Source organism: Salvelinus fontinalis, chromosome 3 (assembly GCF_029448725.1).
Source record: "Salvelinus fontinalis isolate EN_2023a chromosome 3, ASM2944872v1, whole genome shotgun sequence".
Taxonomy (NCBI): Eukaryota; Metazoa; Chordata; class Actinopteri; order Salmoniformes; family Salmonidae; genus Salvelinus; species Salvelinus fontinalis.
Window position 1 is genome coordinate 19,793,499 of NC_074667.1, and position 22,111 is coordinate 19,815,609.

Genomic DNA, 22,111 nt, shown 5'->3' on the forward strand with positions numbered 1-22,111 from the left:
GTGCTGGTACGTTCGCAATCTGATAAAGGTGAAGGAGAAGAGGAATGGGGCTGCTGCCGTCAGTGTGTGTCCCGCAACTCTGGTTTCCCTGTCTGCCGACATGTTTATTGGGTCCAGGAAGCTGGTGCACCACCTGTCTTCACTCTCGGGGGCGCAGGTCCCCAGTGGGTGTGGAGTGGTCAACAAACACGGGGTAGATGTGCCGTGTTAATGACTGTGTTGTAAGTGTCTGCGGTGCAAAGGCAGATGTGGAGGGCCAGATTCCCGCTTCTCCCTCCCTCTGGTTGGGGTATGTACATACGATCGCTGTGGGGACGACGTCATCGATGAACTTATTGATGAAGCCAGTGGCTGATGTGGTGTACTTCTCAATGCCATCCAAAGAATCCTGGAACATGTTCTAGTCTGTGCTAGCAAAAAAGTTCTGAAGCTTAGCGTGTGCATCATCTGACCACTTCCGTATTGAGTGAGTCACTGGTACTCCCTGTTTTAGTTTTTGCTTGTAAGCAGGAATCAGAAGGAATTGTGTCAAACAATTCACATGCAATCCTTAAATCTCAAACAACCATATTGTACTTGCTCATTAATTCAATGGTTGTTGGTTTGTTGGAAGGACCCATAATGACATCTGTTTCAGGGGCTTTAGTATTAGGACTGAAAAGGCATACAATGGTAACAAAGCCCTTAAAAGGATTTAATGATATGAGAGCATTACCATTAGCAATATGGCCACAATCTGGGAAAGCTTGTTAGAGAAAAGTGATGTTGACATGTATCTGTGGAGGCTTATGCGTTTTACATTGACAACAACAAACCTGCGATTAAATGGTGTTGTCTTGCAAAACATTAGACAGTCTAGTTAGCATTTGGGCTATATGTTTGTTCTGTGCTCCTTCTGCGAAATAGATGCAATCTGGGTAAGAAAATGAACATCAAATCAGATTGTTCTTTTAAAATAAGTTCCCCTTCCCATGTTGAAAAGTAAGGATAATAGCTGAAACAAGTGTTAATTCAATTTCCTAATTTGTCATTTGACTGCATAGTAACTTGGCAGCTCATTGAGGCAAAACTATTTCTGATTTACAAATTGACCCGAAGCCCCTATTCCTTAGCCACTAGATCTTAGAGGATTAGATATGGCGGTATTTCTCATCCAGCCAATTAGAAGAGAAGATCAAATCAAATCAAATTGATTAATAAAGCCCTTCTTACATCAGCTGATATCGCAAAGTGCTGCACAGAAACCCAGCCTAAAACCCCAAACAGCAAGCAATGCAGGTGTAGAAGCACGGTGGCTAGGAAAAACACCCTAGAAAGGCCAGAACCTAGGAAGAAACCTAGAGAGGAACCCGACTATGAGGGGTGGCTAGTCCTCTTCTGGCTGTGCCGGGTGGAGATTATAACAGAACATGGCCAAGATGTTCAAATGTTCATAGATGACCAGCAAGGTCAAATAATAATAATCACAGTGGTTGTCGAGAGTGCAACAGGTCAGCACCTCAGGAGTAAATGTCAGTTGGGTTTTCATAGCCGATCATTCAGAGTATCTCTACCGCTCCTGCTGTCTCTAGAAAGTTGAAAACAGCGGCTCTGGGACAGGTAGCACGTCCGGTGAACAGGTCAGGGTTCCATAGCCGCAGGCAGAACAGTTGAAACTGGAGCAGCAGCACGGCCAGGTGGACTGGGGACATCAAGGAGTCATCAGGCCAGGTAGTCCTGAGGCATGGTCCTAGGGCTCAGGTCCTCTGAAAGAGAGAAAGAAAGAATTAGAGAGTGCATACTTAAATTCACACAGGACACCAGATAAGACAGGAGAAATACTCCAATTATAACAGACTGACCCTAGCCCCCGACACATAAACTACTGCAGCATAAATACTGGAGGGTGAGACAGGAGGGGTCGGGAGACACTGTGATCCCGTCCGACTATACCCCCGGACAGGGACAAACAGGCAGGATGTAACCCCACCCACTTTTCCAAAGCACAGCCCCTACACCACTAGAGGGATATCTTCAACCACCAACTTACCATCCTGAGACAAGGCCGAGTATACCCCACAAAGATCTCCGCCACGGTACAACCCAAGGGGGGGCGCCAACCCAGACAGGAAGATCACGTCAGTGACTCAACCCACTCAAGTGACGCACCCCTCCGAGGGACGGCATGGAAGAGCATCAGTAAGCCAGTGACTCAGCCCCTGTAATAGGGTTAGAGGCAGAGAATCCCAGTGTGAATCCCCTTCACACTCCTGGGCCAGACTACACTCAATCATAGGACCTACTGAAGAGATGAGTCTTCAATAAAGACTTAAAAGTTGAGACCGAGTCTGCGTCTCTCGCATGGGTAGGCAGACCCAGAAAAAGCCCTGCCTATTTTCAATATACCAGGGAGCTAGTTTCTTATGACAAATGTTTTTGGTTTTTAGGGGTCGACTGCATCAAGGGTATTGTGCAAAGTTAAATTGAGTTCCTCAGTTAGATGGTTAACTGATTTTTGTACTCTGACGTCCTTGGGTAGGCGGAGGGAGCCTGGAAGGGCATCTAGGATTCTTTGGGTTGTAGCACAACTTTTGATGATCCTTGGTTGGGGTCTGAGCAGATTATTATGATTGCAAACGTAATAAAATGGTGGTCCGATAGTCCAGGATTATGAGGAAAAAAGAAGATCCACAACATTTATTCCACGGGACAAAACTAGGTTCAGAGTATGACTGTGGCAGTGAGTAGGTCCGGAGACATGTTGGACAAAACCCACTGAGTCGATGATGGCTCCGAAAGCCTTTTGGATTGGGTCGTGGACTTTTCCATGTGAAAATTAAAGACACCAAAAATTAGAATATTATCTGCCATGACTACAAGGTCCGATAGGACTTCAGGGAACTCAGTGAGGAACGCTGTATATGCCCCAGGAGCCCTGTAAACAGTAGCTAAAAAAAGTGATTGAGTAGGCTGCATAGATTTTATGACGAGAAGCTCAAAAGACGAAAACGTCAGGTTCTTTTTGTAAATTGAAATTTGCTATCATAAATGTTAGCAACACCTCGACCTTTGCGGGATGCGTGGGGGATATGGTCACTAGTGTAACTGGAGGTGAGGCCTCATTTAACACAGTAAATTCATCAGGCTTAAGCTATGTTTCAGTCAGGCCAATCACATCAAGATTATGATCAGTGATTAGTTCATTGACTATAACTGCCTTGGAAGTGAGGGATCTAACATTAAGTAGCCCTATTTTGAGATGTGAGGTATCACAATCTCTTTCAATTATGGCAGGAATGGAGGAGGTCTTTATTCCAGTGAGATTGCTAAGGCGAACACCGCCATGTTCAGTTTTGCCCAACCTAGGTCGAGGCACAGACATGGTCTCAATGGGGATAGCTGAGCTGACTACACTGACTGTGCTAGTGGCAGACTCCACTAAGCTGGCAGGCTGGCTAACAGCCTGCTGCCTGGCCTGCACCCTATCTCATTGTGGAGCTAGGGGAGTTAGAGCCCTGTGTATGTTCGTAGATAAGACGAGAGCACCCCTCCAGCTAGGATAGAGTCCGTCACTCCTCAACAGGCCAGGCTTGGTCCTGTTTGTGGGTGAGTCCCAGCAAGAGGGCCAATTATCTACAAATTCTATATTTTGGGAGGGGCAGAAAACAGTTTTTTAACCAGCGATTGAGTTGTGAGAGTCTCAATTACTATATTGCATAGATATCTATCCAACTCTCAGATCTACGAGGGTGCTTAGGATGTAGGGGTTAGGGGTCGATTTGGAATTCAGCACACATACGTTTGCTAATAAGTCTAAAAACAGAAGACATCTCTATTCACTTTTACCTGACAATGCAGTCAGTAGTGAACCTGCTCCAATAGACTGATGTACAGTATACTCTACAATAGAGACCATGAACTTGCCCTTCTGTGGCATTGAAAAGTCTAGTACATTTATATAATGATGGCTATAGTTCACTTTCTCAGGGCAGGTTCAAACCACTTCCTGTCAAAACCAATTTCAGCACGACTTCAGCAAAGTCATTCAAAAGAGTTGTAGTTTCATTTGGACAATACAATCAATCGGAACTCCACTCTATTGGAGTCTGAAGCTAGATCATTTTGACCCTATTGAGGCTAGTGCTTGTGTTCACAAAGCTTCCTGTTCAGAAGACAGAGGCACAAAGACACAAAAAGGCACTCGGCTCCCAATCCAATGGACTTTTCTTGTCGGCAACGCTATGGAATCGATGACTTAGCTTGTTAGGGACATGTGGATTTGCAATTATTCCGGACTCTCTGTGTACCACTTCCCAGCTCGTCCCATGGTTATTCTCCCTGCTGAGCGGTGTTGTGTTGTGTCTCATCCAGAACTGGCAGATTAAATGGCTGTGTAATCGTCATTTTTAGAGTCTTGTTTATTAGCCAGGGGACGTGTTGGTACTGTAGCGTCTCAGGATGCCAGCAAAGTCTGAGAATCAGTCAATAGGACAAGCCCTTTGGAAAGGATATTACCTGAATCTCCTAAAACTGGGACTACAAATGAACGGCACTTACTGTATTCTAAGGCTGCATGATGCAACTCTAATGATAATTAGAAAAAAGTTGCATGAAAGGCATTAGCTCTGCTTTGATTTTTTTGCACTTCATCAGTCTCTCATTCACATTTTGACAAGCACTTGATAATGTGTCGAATTTCCCGGCGGCATCCCCTTTTTGTGGCCGTAATGCCCCCTAAAGAATTCCATGCCTTTTTGCGCCCAGTGGCCATTGTTTCCCTTGGGTTGAATATAATAATTATAATTCCCTTCTCCCGGCTGCGTGCTGAAGCACCTCTCACTCACATGACATCTGATCGGGTCTTTCTCACAGGCTACAAGTGAAGAAAGACATGCAGGACGCAACTGCACACGTCCTTATCCAATTCCGAGGAGCGTATTGAAGACATGGGAAGAATTGTCCACATGTACTTTTCGTCAGCCAACAAGATGAGTCTGCCTAACAAACAGCAAAAGCACCAGCCTATGTCAATCCACTATCCCCTATAGTACAAAAGTCGACCTATTCTATTCGGTGTGAGAAAGAAATATTCCAAACACAGTCTGGGACAGTTGTGGGATGCAATAGATCCCAAATTATGGCAACCACTAGCATCAAAAAAACTGTTTTAAGCAATGAGCCTGATGCAACAGATGAGAACGTTTAGCTTAAAATGTTGCTAAACTATTATGCTATTTCTTTACATTATAAGCGCAGCAATGCGCACAGGGCAGTAGGCTAAAGCGCAAGTGTTCCATTAGCAGGAAAAAACCTTTATCAGAAGTGACAACTAATGTGATGATGCATGTAACGCTTTAAGGTGCATTTTTATGGTGAAAATGATCTTCCCCAAACTTTAAACTCACGCGCTGTGTATGTTCGCCAGTTTGGCTCTACACCCGTTATAAAGCAGATTAATGTGCTTAATTTTAATGAGCTATTTGGACACTTTAGTTGTGATACTAACCTTAACAAAACATATAGGCCTATGAGCTAGGCTACATGAGGTGTGCGACTATGACTTAAAAAGTCACCAAAAAAGCATGCACTGTTTCATTCTTAAGCTGGGCATCACTCACAAGTGGTAGGCTAATATTGTCACCCATTACACTAATCTTTATTTAATTTTGTCTTTACATATTACTCAATAATATACAGTGGCTTGCAAAAGTATTCACCCCTCTTGGAATCCTATTTTGTTGCCTTACAACCTGGAATTAAAATTGATTTTGGGGGGGTTGTATCATTTGACTTACACAACATGCCTACCACTTTGAAGATGCACAATATTTTTGGTGTGTGAAACAAACAAAAACAAAGAAATAAGACAAGAAAAACAGAAAACTTGAGCGTGCATAACTATTCACCCCCCTCAAACTGCTCCAGCTCCTTCAAGTTGGATGGGTTCCGCTGGTTTACAGCAATGTCACGATCGTCCATGGGAGAGAGATAGGACCAAGGCGCAGCGTGTAAATAATACATCTTCTCTTTATTTAGGAGATGAACTAACGAAGCAAAACAACAAATCGAAGAACGTGAAACCAAAACCGACTAAATGCAAAACATGCAAACTTGAAACAGACCTAGACACAGACTAAGACGATGACTAAATCAATGACCCAACAAACACATGATGCCTATGGCCGCCTAAAATATGGCTCCCAATCAGAGACAAATGAAAGACACCTGTCTCTGATTGAGAAACCACTCAGGCAACCATAGACATACCTAGAAACCCTCACTAAACCATAGACATACCTAGACATACTCACTCAACACAAAACCACAAACACAAAACCCAACAACCCCTTAACCATATAACCACCCAAACACAAACCTTCCCCATGTCACACCCTGACCTAACAAACATAATAAAGGAAACAAAGATAACTAAGGCCAGGGTGTGACATAACCCCCCCCTTAAGGTGCGAACACCGGGCGCACCAACACAAAGTCTAGGAGAGGATCCGGGGTAGGCCTTAATATGGCGGCGGCTCGGGTGCAGGACGTGGCCCCCACTCCACCATAGTCGATCTCCGCTTCGGTGTCTCTGGTAGATCCTGGCTGAATGGCGGATTCAGCCGATCATGGCTGGCGGGCGACTCTGGCTGATCATGGCTGGCGGGCGACTCTGGCTGATCATGGCTGGCGGGCGACTCTAATGGCTCGTGGCAGACGGATGGCTCAGATGGCGCTGGGTAGACGGATGGCTCAGATGGCGCTGGGCAGACTGGCAGCTCTGACGGCTCGGGGCAGACTGGCAGCTCTGACGGCTCGGGGCAGACTGGCAGCTCTGACGGCTCGGGGCAGACTGGCAGCTCTGACGGCTCGGGGCAGACTGGCAGCTCTGACGGCTCGGGGCAGACTGGCAGCTCTGACGGCTCGGGGCAGACTGGCAGCTCTGACGGCTCGGGGCAGACTGGCAGCTCTGACGGCTCGGGGCAGACTGGCAGCTCTGACGGCTCGGGGCAGACTGGCAGCTCTGACGACTCGGGGCAGACTGGCAGTTCTGGCCGGCTGAGACGCACTATAGGCCTGGTGCGTGGTGCCGGAACTGGTGGTACCGGGCTAGGGACACGCACCTGAAGGCTAGTGCGGGGAGAAAGAACAGGGCATACTGGATCCTGGATACGCACATTAGGCCTAGTGCGTGGTGCCGGAACTGGTGGTACCGGGCTGGGACCACACATCTCAGGGCTAGTGCGGGGAGCAGCAACAGGACACACTGGGCTCTCAAAGCGCACTATAGGCCTAGTGCGTGGTACCGGCACAGGTGGTACCGGGATGAGGACACGCACCTCAGGGCGAGTGCGGGGAGAAGCAACAATGCGAACAGGGCTCTGGAGACACCCTGGAATCCTGGGGCGTGGTGCCGGAACTGGTGGTACTGGGCTGGGGCGGGAAGGTGTTACAGAAGGTGTAGGACTAGGAATGCACACAGGAGGCCTGGTTCGTGGGACTGTCATTCCCAGACGGTTAGCACGCAACTCAGGACGAGCATGAAGAACTGACTCAGGTAACATCACCTCCCGCACACGCTCTGTCGGGTGGATGTCGTGCCTCACGCACCAACACAGCAGGTCCCTCTTTTCACTCTCCTCCAAACTCCTCATTAAGTCCTTAACAGTCTCTGTATTAATCCCATTGCTCACCTCCAATCTCCGAACCACTGGCTCTGGTTCCCTCCTTTCACGCTGCTTGGTCCAAATTGGTTGGGTCATTCTGTCACGATCGTCCATGGGAGAGAGATAGGACCAAGGCGCAGCGTGTAAATAATACATCTTCTCTTTATTTAGGAGATGAACTAACGAAGCAAAACAACAAATCGAAGACCGTGAAACCAAAACCGACTAAATGCAAAACATGCAAACTTGACACAGACCTAGACACAGACTAAGACAATGACTAAATCAATGACCCAACCAACACATGATGCCTATGGCCGCCTAAAATATGGCTCCCAATCAGAGACAAATGAAAGACACCTGTCTCTGATTGAGAAACCACTCAGGCAACCATAGACATACCTAGAAACCCTCACTAAACCATAGACATACCTAGACATACTCACTCAACACAAAACCACAAACACAAAACCCAACAACCCCTTAACCATATAACCACCCAAACACAAACCTTCCCCATGTCACACCCTGACCTAACAAACATAATAAAGGAAACAAAGATAACTAAGGCCAGGGTGTGACAAGCAATCTTTAAGTCATACCACAAATTCTCAATTGGATTTAGGTCTGGGCTTTGACCAGGCCATTCCAAGACATTTAAATGTTTCCCCTTAAACCACTCGATTGTTGCTTTAGCAGTATGCTTAGGGTCATTGTCCTGCTGGAAGGTGAACCTCCATTCCAGTCTCATATCTCTGGAAGACTGAAACAGGTTTCCCTCAAGAATTTCCCTGTATTTAGCACCATCCATCATTCCTTCAAATCTGACCAGTTTCCCAGTCCCTGTCGATGAAAAGCATCCCCACAGCATGATGCTTCCACCACCATGCTTCACTGTGGGGACGTTGCTCTCGGGGTGATGAGAGGTGTTGGGTTTGCGCCAGACATAGCGTTTTCCATTATGGCCAAAAAGCTCAATTTTAGTCTCATCTGACCAGAGTACCTTTTTCCATATGTTTGGGGAGTCTCCCACATGCCTTTTGGTGAACACCAAACGTGTTTGCTTATTTTTTTCTTTAAGCAATGGCTTTTTTCTAGCCACTCTTCCGTAAAGCCCAGCTCTGTGGAGTGTACGGCTTAAAGTGGTCCTATGGACAGATACTCCAATCTCCGCTGTGAAGCTTTGCAGCTCCTTCAGGGTTATCTTTGGTCTCTTTGTTGCCTCTCTGATTTAATGCCCTCCTTGCCTGGTCCGTGAGTTTAGGTGGGCGGCCCTCTCTTGGCAGGTTTGTTGTGGTGCATATTCTTTCCATTTTTTTATGGATGGATTTAATGGTGCTCCGTGGGATATTCAAAGATTCTGATATTTTTTTATAACCCAATCCTGATCTGTACTTCTCCACAACTTTGTCCCTGACCTGTTTGGAGAGCACCTTGGTCTTCATGGTGCAGCTTGCTTGGTGGTGCCCCTTGCTTAGTGGTGTTGCACACTCTGGGGCTTTTCAGAACATGTGTATATATACTGAGATCATGTGACAGATCATGTGACACTTGCACACAGGTGGACTTTATTTAACTAATTGTGACATCTGAAGGTAATTGGTTGCACCAGATCTTATTTAGGAGCTTCATAGCAAAGAGGGTGAATACATATGCACGCACCACTTTTCCGTTTTTTATTTTTCGAATTTTTTGAAACAAGTCATTTGTTTCATTTCACTTCTCCAATTTGGACTATTTTGTGTATGTCCATTACATGAAATCCAAAATAAAAATACATTTAAATGATAGGTTGTGATGCAAAAAAATCGGAAAAACGCTAAGGGGGATGAATACTTTTGCAAGGCGCTGTTTGTGTGAAATGGACCATTATCAGGCACCTGTCTTGAAACAGGGTCAGAGGAAAAAAATACATGTCACCTATGCACTTAAATAGCAAATTTTGGCGCTTTTCCTGTGGTTCATTTTCATGCCAGGCAGTTAGGTTATACTCCCGTTGTAAAGAGAAGCAATGTGCTTAATATTAGAAAGTTGAGAAATAAATATAAATAAATAGGCTTAGCTGAGGGAATATGAAACCCATGTAGGACTTCTCTTCAAGCAAATTGATGTTAGGGGTTTTGCACCACCATATTTCTAATAATGCACTGTCTAGCTACCACAAATCAAATGTATTCTTCACATGCTTTGTAAACAACAGGTGTAGATTAACATTGAAATGCTTACGGGCCCTTCCCAACAATGCAGAGAGAAATGAAATATAGAAAAGTAATAACACGTAATAATACAGGTAATAATACATACACAATGAGTAAAAAATAACTTGGTTATATACATGGGGTAGTAGTACTGAGTCAATGTGCAGGGGTACGAGGTAATTGAGGAAGATATGTACATGTAACTAGGAATAAAGTGACAGGATAGATAATAAACAGTAGCAGCAGCATATGTGATGAGTTAAAAAAGTTAGTGCAAAAAGGGTCAATGCAGATAGTCCAGGTAGCTATTTGGTTAACTATTTAACTAGCTATAGTATTAAGCAGTCTTATGCCTTGGAGATAGAAGATGCTCATGGTCCTGTTGGTTCCAGACTTCTATCGCCATGCGGTAGAACGAGAACAGTCTATGGCTTGGGTGGCTGGAGTCTTTGACAGTTTTTAGGGCCTTCTTCTGACACCGCCTCGTATAAAGGTCTTGATGGCAGGGAGCTCGGCCCCAGTGATGTACTGGGCTGTACGCACTACACTTTGTTGCGCCTTGCACCCGGATGCCAAGCAGTTTCCATACCAAGTGGTGATGCAGCCAATGAAGATGCTCTCACTGGTGCAGCTATAGAATATTTTGAGAATGCCAAATCTTTCCAGCTCCTGAGGGGAAGAGGCGTTTTCATGCTCTCTTCACGACTGTGTTGGTGTGTGTGGACCATGATGAATCTTTAGTAAACCCACTTAACTAGGAGTCCTACTCTAGCTCTTCATTTCTTAATACCAGCTCTCTGGGAAGGCTTTGGTTTATGAGCTAACGTCACTGTGATGCAGTCTGTAGGCTTATAACATGAATGTCATTGCTCCAACGATTGTATGTGTAATCCCCATCAATCCGTGTGTCCTTTGGGACTGACAATACCAACCGAACGTCTTCCCAAAGTCCTCCTTTAGTAGTATCCAAACATAAACTTGACGATTCTCTTATAAACCAAGCATGAATTTAGTCCTGAAGTCTGTGTCAAAATTCTCATTTGGATCCCTGTTAGCTGTTCCAGTGGGTGGAGCATTTATTTGTGGCTGCTAAATCATGACGTAGTCATGTGACCACTGTGTCACTGGGAGGCAAAGCGATTACAGTTGTACATTTACATTTTAGTCATTTAGCAGATTCTCTTATCCACAGCAACTTAGAGTTAGTGCATTCCAGGGCTCTACGGTGCTACCATTTTGGTCGGATATGCTCCTACATATTTTACTATAGTACCTTGAATTTTTGTTTGGCCCCTAAGTGGGAAAAAACTATACTACAGTATGCTACAAAATTATATAGTAAGCACTACACAATCAAGGAACACTACAGTGTGAAGTATAGAATGTTCCAGTGTACTATGAAATTATATCGTAACTACTACACATGATCAAGGGATAGTACAGTGTGTAGTATAGTATTCTACCCAGCCAACAGAGAGTTGCAGTAGTCCAGACGGGAGATGATAAGTGCCTGGACTAGGGCCTGCACCACTTCCCTGGTGATGAAAGGTCATACTCTACAGATGTTGTCGAGCAGGGGTATTCAACTCTTACCCTACGGGGTCCGGAGCCTGCTGGTTTTCTGTTCTACCTGATAATTGCACCCACTAAATCAGTCCCTGATGAGAAGGGAACAATGAAAAAACCCAGTGGAACTGGCTTCGAGGTCCAGAGTTTGTTGGAGGGTTGTAGACCATGAACCTGTTTGCAGAGATCGAAAGTATGGGTTCTTTGCACTCTGAAAAGGGGACATCGTAGAGTTGTCAACTGTGATGGAGAGGTTTGGAGCGGGGAGGGCAAATAGCAGCTCCGTCCTGTCAAGTTTGAGCTTGAGGTGGTGGGCCGACATCCAAGCTGAGAGGTCTGCCAGGCACACAGAGATGCATGTCGCCACCTGGGTGTCAGAAGGGGGGAAGGAGAAAAGTAGTTGAGTGTCATTTGCATAGCAGCCGAAGTACAATTTATTTGGGGTGACACAGAAAACTGTCCATACCGTCATCTCTGGCAGCTGATCAAAACAAACCAACAGGATGTAGCCTAGCGTATAGCTACAGTATTACACAAAAAAACGAAAGGGAATGTTTTCTCCGAAACCGAAGAGGTAACAATTACATAGTGAAGAGGAGCTCAGCCACGAGGCTGCTGCACTTGTCACGTGCTGATCAAAATATGTGTAACGATGTGCGCTGAGAGTCGGGAAGCAAGCTCAGGGAGTGAGTGTTTTAATAAAATAAATGGAACATAACACAAAACAAGAAACACTAACAGCACACAGACACAACTGAAACAGAAACAATAACGCCTAGTGAAGAGACCAAAGAGAGTGACATATAATAGGGAAGGTAATCAGGGAGGGGATGGACTCCAGGTGGGTCGGAAGATGCGCAGGTGCGCGTAACGATGGTGACAGGTGTGCGCCATAACTAGCAGCCTGGTGACCTAGAGGCCGGAGAGGGAGCACACATGACAATATGGTATTTGGAATGTGGGCATCATTGCTGCTGTCACTCTGTTCTTTGTCTCTCAGTAAATAATGTCTTTGTTGACCACAAACTAAATAGTAAGCCATTGCAAACCAAAATAGATTCAACACAGACTGAGAGGAAGTTTCATGAACACAATAATTCCTAATCCTGATTTATAGCAGACTCAGAATCAAACAAGAGATTAGGCAACTTCCGTCACCCAGACAGATAGGAATAATGCCTTCATCTCATACTTATGCTGTGGTCATGTTTGATTTGGGTTAGTAACACTTAATTTCAACCCACCAAGACCCATCTTCTAAATGCAGTCATAAATATGTAATATGACACCTAAAAGCCATAGGCACCAGTAATTATTCCGCGACAAATCATTAAACCATTGCACTGACATGCATAAGAGCAAATAGTTAGTAGTTGCCATGTTTATACCTCTGCAGACATAATAATGTTTGTTTGGATGTGTCACGTTCCTGACCTGTTTTCTGTTGTTTTTGTATTTGTTTAGTATGGTCAGGGCGTGAGTTGGGGTGGGCAGTCTATGTTATTTGTTTCTTGTTTAGGTTCATGGTTAATTATCCTTATATGGTTCTCAATCAGGGGCAGGTGTTTGACATTTCCTCTGATTGAGAACCATATTAAGGTAGGCTGTTCTCACTGTTTGTTTGTGGGTGATTGTCTTCCGTGTCAGTGTTTTGTACCACACGGGACTGTTTCGTTTTGTCTAGTCTGTTCCTGTTCGTGCGTTCTTCGTTTTATGTAAGTTCTCATAGTTCAGGTCGGTCTACGTCGTTTTTGTTATTTTGTAATTTATTCAAGTGTACTTCGTGTTTCGTCTTGTCTTAATAAATTCATCATATATTCATCACCCGCTGCATTTTGGGTCCGATCCTTGCTCCTCCTCGTCCGAGGAGGAGAACGACTTAGACGTCCGTTACAGGATGTTCTTTGCAATCCCACCTGGCTTGTTATGTCTGCTGATGGGGTTTGTTATGTCTGCTTCCGGTAGCATCAAAGTCTTTTGAAGTTGACGACAAGGAGCTGAAGTAGTGTTACTGCATGTGAGATGGTCTCTTACTAAAAGCTGCATAATGAACTCTGGTGATTCCCTGAACCACACACTGGCCCATGTAGCCCCTCCCTATATATGAGTCCCACCCATTTCATATTATACATTTCAACAATTGCTGACGACGTTGGCTCTGCCCATTCATATCATCCTGTCATGCGTATACAGTGTTAAGCGTTATATAAAAAGTAGAAAGCGTTACAATGAAGGGCTCGAGTATTGAGTCCCTCACAGGTTTCCTCAGGTGACACAGTCAGTACCGCGCTATCTCCCACTCTTAACGTTCCCATACAACTGTGTCGAGTGATTCACTCGGCCTCGAACTACCTCGTCCTCGAATTTTCCAGCCTGCCCACATCAGATAAACCACTTAAACAATTAGTCTTATCTGCTCTCCTCAGAGAGAGTGAGCCTTACTTCATTATGACCCGATAAGAGAGTAATATGGCACGGTCGAGCAGACTGTTGTGAACCCAGACAGACAGCTGTGTTCACAAGAAACATTAACCGTCGTCCACCCCCATCCTCTCACATGCTAGTTATTACACACACCTCTCTCTCTTTCTGTCCTCTGGGTTATATCTCTTTCTGTCTTTGTTGGCCTGCCTCTCTCTGTGTATGTCTCTCTCTGTATATGTCTCTCTCTGTGTATCTCTCTCTCTGTGTATCTCTCTCTCTCTCTCTCTTTCTCTCTCTCTCTCTCTCCCTACATAGACATTAAGGAAGTACACCACGGCTAATTAAATATTATTACTGTTGAAGCCATATTTTTTCTCAGACACACACATATTAATGACTTGATTTATTTTAATCTCATAAATGTCTCTCTAGTTTTCCCTCACTACTCACTCTCTCTTAAACACAAGTAAATCACTCAGTTTCTCTCTCAGATACACACTCTTCCCCTGTCATATACACAGACACACACACACTCCATTTACCTGGCTGCCATACTCTGGGTACTTTAGTAAATGTCTGCCTACAGTTGATCTTTATTGTTCCATGTCCTATCGGTGCATCTGATCACATCTCGACTCAAAGCCAAACAGACAGATTGATGTGCTTGGCGGGAGGATGTGCCTTGTCGATCGCTTGATGACTCTTTCGTTGACAGCCCACTGGGTTGTTATTCTATCGAACTTCCAGTCATGGACATCAGAATATTCAAATCTAAATTCACCGTTGTCCTTATCAACTAACAAGGTCCTCTATAGACAACTAGATTTTTCCCCCATTTGTGTTTCACCTGGAAAAACATGTGAAATATCCTGTCAAGTAGGGTGTAACAGATTGAATGTAACACAATACTAACATCCCATTTCCCCTCTCTGTTCTCTTCTCTCCACATCTCCCTCTCTTTAGACCATGCTGACTGCAATCTCAATGAGTGCCATTGCTACCAATGGAGTAGTGCCAGGTGGGTGAGCATGCGTTGGCATCCGGGTTCGCTGTTGGGAATAGTACCTCCGCTTCAATTCCCTTTTGGCTCAAAATGCATATTCAGTGGAGTAGCCCTAGCAATGCGATAATATTAGTTTACGTCCAGACTCCTGGGTCCCTACATGAACCTTACACAGCTATGTTTATATGATTAGAGATGGTATCCAATAATCACGTCTTACACTGGCTGACTCGCCCCTTGATTGGCTTAGAGCAGAGGTGAGAGGAAATTACAGGCTTGAGCTGTTTTATCAGACGGTGCTGCAGCACCCACAGCAACCGCGTTTCCCACGGCTATTATGCCTGGACCTGTGCGTTAAGAAAAGCAAACGTTTGTTTGCCGTTGCAAAACATTTTTCTTTGGCGTGCCCTAATGAACATGACCCTGCTCTGATTTGGGAATAGCAGGGTTTGGGTCACTTATATTTAAACTCAGGGAAATTACGTGAAATATAGTGATGCTTTGAAAGAAGCAATTGTATTTGAAAATGATGGCAATGCTGCAAAATGGCATATATCATTCCAAATCCGTATCATTCCAAATCAATTCAGTTGCAGATGCTGTTTGTATATAATATTTCATTAAAAAGTATGTCATTGACAGAGTGTTTGTATTTATTTGTTGTCTGTAGCTGGAGGATCCTACTACATGATCTCCCGTTCTTTGGGGCCTGAGTTTGGGGGTGCTGTGGGCATTTGTTTCTACCTCGGGACAACGTTCGCTGGGGCCATGTACATCCTGGGGTCCATCGAACTCTTACTGGTAAGAACCTGGGCGTGAAATACTTATCTTTCTATCACTGTCTGTGTCGGTCTCTCTCTCTCTTTCTCTCTCTCTCTCTCTCTCTCTCTCTCTCTCTCTCTCTCTCTCTCTCTCTCTCTCTCTCTCTTTCTCTCTCTCTTTCTCTCTCTCTCTCTCTCTCTCTCTCTCTCTCTCTCTCTCATTCTGCTTTGATGCTATTTCCTCCCTCTCTTCTCCACAATGAATTATAATAAATATAAAGATCTTTCATCTTTGTCTGCCCCCCTCCTCGCTCCTCCCTCTCTTTTTTCATACTCATTCTTTCTCTCCCTATTCTGCATTAGGGAGAGCTTAGGCGTTGGCTGAGTAATAAGACCATTAATTGAAACTGCCGCCTCTTCTCAATACGAATTGGAGGAGGTCTGAGGTTTCTCCACTCAGGCCATTTCCTCCCATGCATTTTGACAGAAGTTGCGGAGAGAGGACGCAATGAATCAAGGAAATACAATTGAGATTCACCCTATCTAGGTTTTTCTTTGATGGCTTTGACTGGATCTGTACATTCTGATCTAGCCTAGAGGTTAATTTGGTCTTCTGGGTTAAAGCTTGATTAGTTTCCATTGTGGAATAACAAACCCCTCTGAATTGTGAGGAGAGGATCTGGAAAAGGCTGCTTTGAATTTAGTTTATCCCTCCATAGAAGCACAAAAAGGAGCTATATTTAGAATGACGAACGGTTCACATTGAAGCTTGAGATTTGGCCCAATTGTACGTTGCACCACATGATAACTCAACTTCACTAGTGTAATGAACATCCAAGTTATACGGCTCCACTTATTATTTTCCTATTGTCTTAAATTGATTGATTGGTATGGAAGAAGAATACTTTATTGGAATGGCATATCTGACAAAATGTACTATATTAAATCAAATCAAATTGTATTTGTCACAAACACATGGTTAGCAGATGTTAATGTGAGTGTAGGGAAATGCTTGTGCTTCTAGTTCCGACAATGCAGTAATAACCAACGAGTAATCTAACCTAACAATTCCACAACTACTACCTTATACACACAAGTGTAACGGGATAAATAATATGTACATAAAGGTATATGAATGAGTGATGGTACAGAATGGCATAGGCAAGATGCAGTAGATGGTATCGAGTACAGTATATACATATGAGATGAGTAATGTAGGGTATGTAAACATAAAAGTGCATAGTTTAAAGTGGCTAGTGATACATGTATTACATAAAGATGGCAAGATGCAGTAGATGATATCGAGTACAGTATATACATATACATTATATTAAGTGACATTGTGATACATTTTTGATCAATTTCCATCAATTTCCATTATTAAAGTGAGCTGGAGTTGAGTCAGTATGTTGGCAGCAGTCACTCGATGTTAGTGGTGGCTGTTTAACAGTCTGATGGCCTTGAGATAGAAGCTGTTTTTCAGTCTCTCGGTCCCTGCTTTGATGCACCTGTACTGACCTCGTCTTCTGGATGATAGCGGGGTGAACAGGCAGTGGCTCGGGTGGTTGTTGTCCTTGATGATCTTAATGGCCTTCCTGTGACATCGGGTGGTGTAGGTGTCCTGGAGGGCAGGTAGTTTGCCCCCAGTGATGCGTTGTGCAGACCTCACTACCCTCTGGAGATTCTTACGGTTGTGGGCGGAGCAGTTGCCGTACCAGGCGGTGATACAGCCCGACAGGATGCTCTTGATTGTGCATCTGTAGAAGTTTGTGAGTGCTTTTGGTGACAAGCCGAATTTCTTCAGCCTCCTGAGGTTGAAGAGGCGCTGCTGCGCCTTCTTCACAACTCTGTCTGTGTGGGTGGACCAATTCAGTTTGTCCCTGATGTGTACGCCGAGGAACTTAAAACTTACTGCCCTCTCCACTACTGTCCCGTCGATGTAGATAGGGGTTGCTCCCACTGCTGTTTCCTGAAGTCCACAATCATCTTCTTTGTTTTGTTGACGTTGAGTGTGAGGTTATTTTCCTGACACCACACTACGAGGTATCAATTATGTATCATAATGCAGGTGGTTCGAGCCGTGAATGCTGATTGGCTGACACCCGTGGTATATCAGACCGTACACCACGGGTATGACAAAACATGTATTTTTATTGCTCTAATTACATTGGTAACCAGTTTATAATAGCAATAAGGCACCTCTGGGGTTTGTGGTATATGGCCAATATACCACAGCTAATGGCTGTATCCTATTGGCCATATACCACACCCCCTCGTGCCTTATTGCTTAATTATAGCCTCGGTATAAAAGGGATAATCAACTCGGGGCTCTATGCGTTCTCTGGAAACTTCTGACCATCTCTTCTGCAGAGTGACCTTGATAGTCCTGTTTGTCACTGTTGGGTCTCTCTTTCTTGCTCATAGGCTTTGTCCTTAAGCGCTGTTTTATCCTTAAAATTCCTCAGTCAATAGGGAAAGGACACCATGTTATGAACACAGCCATATACAGACAAGGTTGGCAAACTTGTTTGAAGAGAGAAGAAGAGTAGAATTTCAAAAATGTACACCATGTTGGCACAAAGAGCTTCAAGTCGATCATTTCATACAATTGTTAGGACACATTCAATATCAATATATGTCCTATGTAACTGTCATCTCTCTCTCTCTCGTTTTCTCTCTCTCTCACTCCCCCACCCCCCTCCCCCGTTACCCTCCCTTACAGATCTACATCCTCCCCCAGGCGGCCATTTTTAAGATGGAGGGTCTGGAGGGGGCCGAGGCGGAGGCGGCGATGCTGAACAACATGCGCGTGTACGGCACTATTGTGCTCAGTTTCATGGCCACGGTGGTGTTCGTGGGGGTCAAGTACGTCAACAAGCTGGCCCTGCTTTTTCTGGCCTGCGTCATACTCTCCATCCTGGCCGTGTATGCCGGAGTCATCAAGACAGCCATCGAACCGCCTGACTTCCCGTAAGGGCCCCCCCTACTGTTCAATTAGCCTGCTCCCAGATCTGTCTGTGTCGTCTTGTCAAGTCCTATGGTCATTGTCCCATGAGAACGACCATAGGAGTTGGAAAGACAGAACAAACAGATGTGGGACCAGGCTACTCTTCAATATTGGGGCTGAGCCGAACTTGAGCAATGTGGATGTGACGTGAATCATGTTTGATGTCATTTATATATTTATATAATTGGGGCCCATATTGGGGGATTTGGGTTTTGAGACTTTTGTTGCAATATAATTTGACCACATGTTCACCCATTTTAAGACGATTTGAAGTATAATGAAAATATATAGGAAGGATGTTCAATGCGCATAAGCAGATGGGTTAAATACAAATGGAACATATTCATCTCGTGTGACATTTTCAGTAGGGAGTACTCTTCTGTTCAATATGGGGACTGATACCCACAGACTTGTGCTAGCTCTCAAAGCCAATGCCTAGTCTTCGACTCAGGTGACTAACTCAGTCTAAAGTTGTCTGCATGGGCAGTTGGGGTTTGATTCCCGGTCGCCACACTAACACAAGTAATGTGTAGCTTATGTTGTTCTTGTCGATAACTGTTCTGTACTTTGTCGTGTATTTGTACGTTTTATGTGGGCCCCAGGAAGAGAATCTGCTAATGGGGATCCTAATAAACAAAACTAATACACTAACACATCTCCCCTGCTGCGCAGAGTCTGTATGCTGGGGAATCGCCCGCTGATCTCCAAAGGGATCGATGTGTGCGCCAAAACACTGGAGAGTGGCAACGGCACAGTCACCACCAAGCTGTGGAAGATCTTCTGCGATACTCCCTTCCTCAACGCCACCTGTGACGAGTACTTTGCCAACAACAACGTGTCCTTTATCCAGGGCATCCCCGGGGTCATGAGCGGCATCCTCAAAGGTGACCAAACACAGTTAACTATTAGTCTTCTTCTGGTTCAGTTGGTAGAGCACGCCACTTGCAATGCCAGGATTGTGCGCTCTATTGCTGCGAGAGTCACCGATACGTAAAATGCATGCATGTATGATGGTCACTTTTAATTAAAGTGTTTGCTAAAAGGCTAACATAATATTATATTATTATAAATACTATTATTTTGTGGCTATCTACTTTTTCTTTCCAAACACAGTTACACCTACAGCATAAATAACATGCACTGTTCTGGTCCACCAACACTCAGGTCACTGTACCTACAGTACAGTACACATGCTTGTACACACACGCATGCGGGAAACACACACGCGTGCTCTTGCAGGAAGCATACTGCACTTTCTTTATTTGCCGCCCAATTGTATGTACTGCACAATGGAACTAAAGGTCAAGCGATTATAAATAATATTCTCCCTCCCTCCCTTTCTCGCTCTCTCTCTCCAAACCCCCTCACTCTCTTTCCCTTTATCTCCCTCTTCCTCCTCTCTTTACCATTAAATTGCCCTCTCTCTCCCTCTTTCTCCCTGTTTACTTCCCCCCCCCCCTCTCCCTCTTCCTCCCTTCCACCCCCCCCCCCCCCCTCCCCCCCACACACACACAGAGAACCTATTTGGGAATTACCTGGAGAAGGGCAATCTGGTGGCCAAGATTGGGATTGCGACCGTGGAGGGCCCCGATGAAACTCTGACCAACTCCAACCGCTACGTCCTGGCCGACATCACCAGCTTCTTCACCCTTCTGGTCGGCATCTACTTCCCCTCCGTCACAGGTCAGCTGACAGGAAGGGATAATGCAAAGAGGAAGAGACACAGAGCTGAAACTCATTCCGCTCATCCTCAAAGGGTGAATTCACCAAGGGTGAATCTGAAGGAAAAGAGAGGACGCAAGGGATCGAGGGAAAATACTCACCCTTTGTGTTGTTTTGTGTGGTTATTTTTTTAAATCTAGATAGGGGAGATGTGTTATTGAAACATTTTACGATACTGTCAAAGATTCATTTGAAGTCATGATTTTTTTTTTACACAAAAAGCAATTGTTTGTCATTAGAAGGATCAATTTGCTGTATTTTTCAGTTGCGGTAATTTGACAAAGGAAAGTAGGTTTCAAATCGACATACACACGCTATTATGTGAGTTTCTAAGCCCACCATTTGATTATCTGAGTTTTCTTATAGACCTCTGCCTGTGTTTTGAAAACAATTCTCAGACTGAAACGTTGACACGGCAAATGTGCAGAGGTTATTGTGTGAGCAGGAGTTTTTCTAAAGTGACCTCTCTTCTTGTGTTTCACAGGGATCATGGCCGGATCCAACCGGTCTGGAGACCTGCGTGACGCACAGAAGTCCATCCCCATCGGCACTATCATGGCCATCACCACTACCTCACTAGTGTGTATCCTTTCACTGCTCCCCTTTCTGGACTCAATGGGCTAGTGCACTACTTTTAGCTGTCGCTCACATGCCATCTACCAATAGTAAAATAGCTCTATTTTATACAAAACCTTTTTTATTTGACTTTTCAACATAAAATATATATTAGGTTTGATTGAATTGGGCCTTTAGCCTCAAGCTTGTTATGTTTATAATGATAACAATTTCAAATAAACCGTGGTGTTCTTTATCTCAAAGTAACCGTTACAGAACAAAGCAATTAATCATGTACCACAATACAGCAGACATAACCCAACAATAACAGTGCTGTCGAACTGTGTACTTATGTAACTCTCAATGTGCAGACATAACAGAGATAAGTGAGGATATGTCCCTAGGTGCTAGCAATGAGTGTGTGTCTGTCTGTTTTCCTTAATGTGACCTTATAGACATGTCCGCTGTGGTCCTGTTCGGTGCCTGTATCGATGGAGTGGTACTGAGGGACAAGTAAGTTATGCATAATGAGCCAAAATGTCTGCAATTGTTTCAAAATTTCTCAGTCAAGCTTTCCAGGTGCTCAGGTACTAGATTTAGGGATGCTATACCTGGTTCGTATTCGACAGAAAATGTTTTAAAACAAAAATTAGCACATTTACTTCAGTTGTAGTCCAGTCCCTCCCTGTTTTAATCAGTTTTCTTCGGTTTGGTGCCTAAATCAAATCAAATGTATTTATATAGCCCTTCTTGCATCAGCTGATATCGATCAATAGGACTCAGGTAATTGTCTCTCCTCCTACCTTTCTTCATGTCTGATTGGCTGGGTGTCATGTCCATCTCCCTCAGGTTTGGAGAGGGAGTCAATGGCAACCTGGTCATTGGCACCTTGGCCTGGCCATCCCCGTGGGTGATTGTAATTGGCTCCTTCTTTTCCACCTGCGGAGCGGGGCTTCAGAGCTTGACGGGCGCCCCACGTCTCATGCAGGCCATCTCCAGGGATGGTGTCGTGCCCATCCTACGGGTCAGTCTCAGTCATTCTGCCAACATTCTAGCATTTTACACTGATCTGGGACCATTTGTTTTCATAATTCTGTCAGTGTTCAGCAATTAGCACCGATCTGGGTACATTTGTTATGATCTATCTGTCAGCATTCAGCAATTAGCACTGATCTGGGTACATTTGTTATGATTTTTTCTGTCAGCGTTCAGCATTAAGCACTGATCTGGGA

General features: G+C 44.6%; 1 protein-coding gene across 5 annotated transcripts in view; it reads left to right on the plus strand.

The window, feature by feature from the left end:
- The window catches only part of LOC129840644 (solute carrier family 12 member 5-like), a 289,015-nt gene that overhangs the window by 218,937 nt on the left and 47,967 nt on the right, over nucleotides 1-22,111 (plus strand). For all 5 annotated transcript variants that reach the window (XM_055908662.1, XM_055908671.1, XM_055908680.1 and 2 more), the window contains exons 5-12: nucleotides 14,795-14,849; nucleotides 15,505-15,635; nucleotides 18,318-18,565; nucleotides 19,275-19,486; nucleotides 20,118-20,285; nucleotides 20,809-20,907; nucleotides 21,335-21,392; nucleotides 21,729-21,903. In XM_055908662.1, coding sequence (XP_055764637.1) covers nucleotides 14,795-14,849; nucleotides 15,505-15,635; nucleotides 18,318-18,565; nucleotides 19,275-19,486; nucleotides 20,118-20,285; nucleotides 20,809-20,907; nucleotides 21,335-21,392; nucleotides 21,729-21,903 — 1,146 coding nt within the window. The remainder of the gene's footprint in view (nucleotides 1-14,794; nucleotides 14,850-15,504; nucleotides 15,636-18,317; nucleotides 18,566-19,274; nucleotides 19,487-20,117; nucleotides 20,286-20,808; nucleotides 20,908-21,334; nucleotides 21,393-21,728; nucleotides 21,904-22,111) is intronic.